Source organism: Stegastes partitus, unplaced genomic scaffold (assembly GCF_000690725.1).
Source record: "Stegastes partitus isolate 25-593 unplaced genomic scaffold, Stegastes_partitus-1.0.2 Scaffold370, whole genome shotgun sequence".
Taxonomy (NCBI): domain Eukaryota; kingdom Metazoa; phylum Chordata; class Actinopteri; family Pomacentridae; genus Stegastes; species Stegastes partitus.
The window spans coordinates 319,957-322,518 of record NW_007578101.1 but is presented as its reverse complement, the minus strand read 5'-3'; the positions used below and the strand labels follow the sequence as shown (position 1 = coordinate 322,518).

General features: G+C 41.0%; 1 protein-coding gene across 1 annotated transcript in view; it reads left to right on the top strand.

Moving 5' to 3' along the window:
- Positions 1–2,562, top strand: part of LOC103359415 (copine-9-like) — a 167,763-nt gene that overhangs the window by 144,429 nt on the left and 20,772 nt on the right. The window contains 1 exon segment of the mRNA XM_008284752.1: positions 885–1,035. Coding sequence (XP_008282974.1) covers positions 885–1,035 — 151 coding nt within the window.

Genomic DNA, 2,562 nt, shown 5'->3' with positions numbered 1-2,562 from the left:
TTGGTGATGGTACATTCGTGACCCATCTGCACGAAGTCAGTGGCATTACGCTCTGGGCTATTATAATGAATAATGAATTGTTATTATTATTATTATTATTATGCGTAAACAAAAGCGTCATGGGGTAAACCTACGATAATAAACCAAGCACACAAGGCAACTTACACTCATTAGTTAAATGGACTGCAGAAGATAGAAGAATCGATTCAGTTCTGTTCGCCAGTAACAGCAAATTATCCACGAATTCAACCAATGAACGTCTGTTTAAGTGTGAAATGACCACTACAGAGGCTGGTGTTGGTGCCGATCCTCAGCTTTATCAACGTGATCAAACTAACTCCATACAAATCAATCCACCTCTTCTTCAGCTCGTCATTCTGAACAAATCTGAGTAAGGAGACGAAGCTGTCCTGCAAATTCTGACGTCCAGAGAAGAAGAATTTGGCTGTAATAGGTGCAGTAGCTTTGGATTGAGCAGGAGAACCACTCATCCTGATGTAACGCAGGTTGTATAGTGTTGGGGGAAGAGGTCACTGCTTCAGGGCGTCATCGAGTCATGATTTCTTGTCCACCCCGAAAAACTCTGAACACAAAAATGATGCTAACAGTAAAATGGTCTAACTCCAGTCCACGTCTTCTTTCATGTCTTCAGCAAGTGCTTTCTGATGCGTATGAAGTGTTGGGGAACACATTTCTGAATTTCCTTTACTTGAAAGCGGGTCAGGTCAGAGCTGCAGAATGGTGTCGCCTGTCATGGGGCTCGGTGGACTTATGGCTGCTTTAGACCCGCTGCAGGGCTTTGGAGTGGCTCCAACATAATTTAACATGAATGCTGCGATTTCACAGGAATGTTTTCTCACAAAGCGCAAATTCCTCTCTTGCAGAACTCCAACACAGAAAACCCAAACTGTGTGGGGATCGAAGGTGTCCTGGAGTCGTACTTCCAGAGCCTGCGGACTGTTCAGCTGTACGGTCCGACCAACTTTGCTCCTGTCATCAACCAGGTGGCTCGGTGAGAGAAAAACCACATGCACAGCTTCACTAATGCACGAATGTGTAGTACTGTATTTGTGTTACTACTGCCACACACACAAACAAGCTTCATATGCATAAAAAAAATCTGCAAGTTTCTGAGCGTTTCACAGGCAGATGTATATTTTTCTGGTGTCATCACAGGACGCCAGCTGCTGTCTCATGAATGTGACGAATAAAAACAGGAGACGTGAGAAGTCCATCAGAGAAACTGTCAAAATGTGAATAGTTTTTTTTTGTAATTTAATTCAAACAGATCAACTTTAATCTGCTCTATATTGATTACACAATAGATGAAATAATATTATAAAGACTTTTTTTGTCTTAGTTTAATAATTATGGCTTCATGTTGCAAGAAAATCAGAAATCCAGCATCTATTAGGATTTTTCACCTCAAGTTTGAGTCAATTACGATTCAAACAGTATAAATAAAACATCGTAATTTTATGCAGTCCACTGACCAGAACAGGTTTTTGAGTGGAGGAGGCTAAAATCTTTGAACCTCTTGTCTTTCCCACTTTATGCTGTTAACCCATGAAGTATCTGAAGTTTATGCATCACACGCTAAGTGCACTTTATTCTTGTCTGAACAACCATTTCCAACACCAGTGCTTGAAACAAGTCATTAATAGGCAGGAGGACAAGTCAACAAACCTCATGTTCCTGCTCATCTCTCTTTGCAAAAACAAACTAGATTTTACCAACAAAACTTTTTTGGAGTCCAGCTGGTGTTGTGTTTTTAATGGATTTTATCTGGTTATTACCCGCTAGTGTATTTTTATTCCCTATATGAAGCAATAATATCCTGTCCCAGTTAAGTGTTATTGTGGTTGCATAATCCAATAGAGTGGTTCAGCTGTGGGATTTCAAACTTCTACCTCGTCTGAGCAAACTGGAAATGTTACTGTGTGGTTTGTTTTCTTTTTCGCCTCCTGTTTTCTCACTTTTTCTGCTTTTCTTCTCTCTTTTCTTCCTCTTATTTTTTAATTACCTTCATCCTGCTCAACCTGTTTCCTTCTCTTCCTTTTCCGCTGTTATCCTCTTTTATTTTTTCTTACTGTAAATAAAAACCCCCATCCTTCTCTTCTTCCTCCTCCAGCGCTTCCCCTCACTCTTCCTCCTCTGTGTCCTCATCCTTCTCCAGCTCTTTACCCGCTGAGCTCTTATGTGTTGTCTGGTGCCTCTTCAGTCTGTCCGTGAACATTTATGAATATACTGTTCACTGTTTATTATTACTGGAAAACGGTAACCAGCCTACACTCACAACCCGTATCAAAGAGTCTATGTTTGTTTTTAACTCTTGTCTGGTTCAGCTGAAGGTTCAGAGTTGCCGTTCAGTTCTGTTGTGAGGTCTTTGAAGTCTGGGAATCCAAAGCCTACAACTTATGGCGCTGATCCCGTAGAAGCCCCTTAGGAAATATCACCGATTTTTTAATGTTTTGATTCAGCCTCATGTATCTGGCAGCGGCATGTGGTGATGTGTTCGAGGATTAAAGGAGGTTGTACGAGAACAAAACTTTGCTTTGGCAG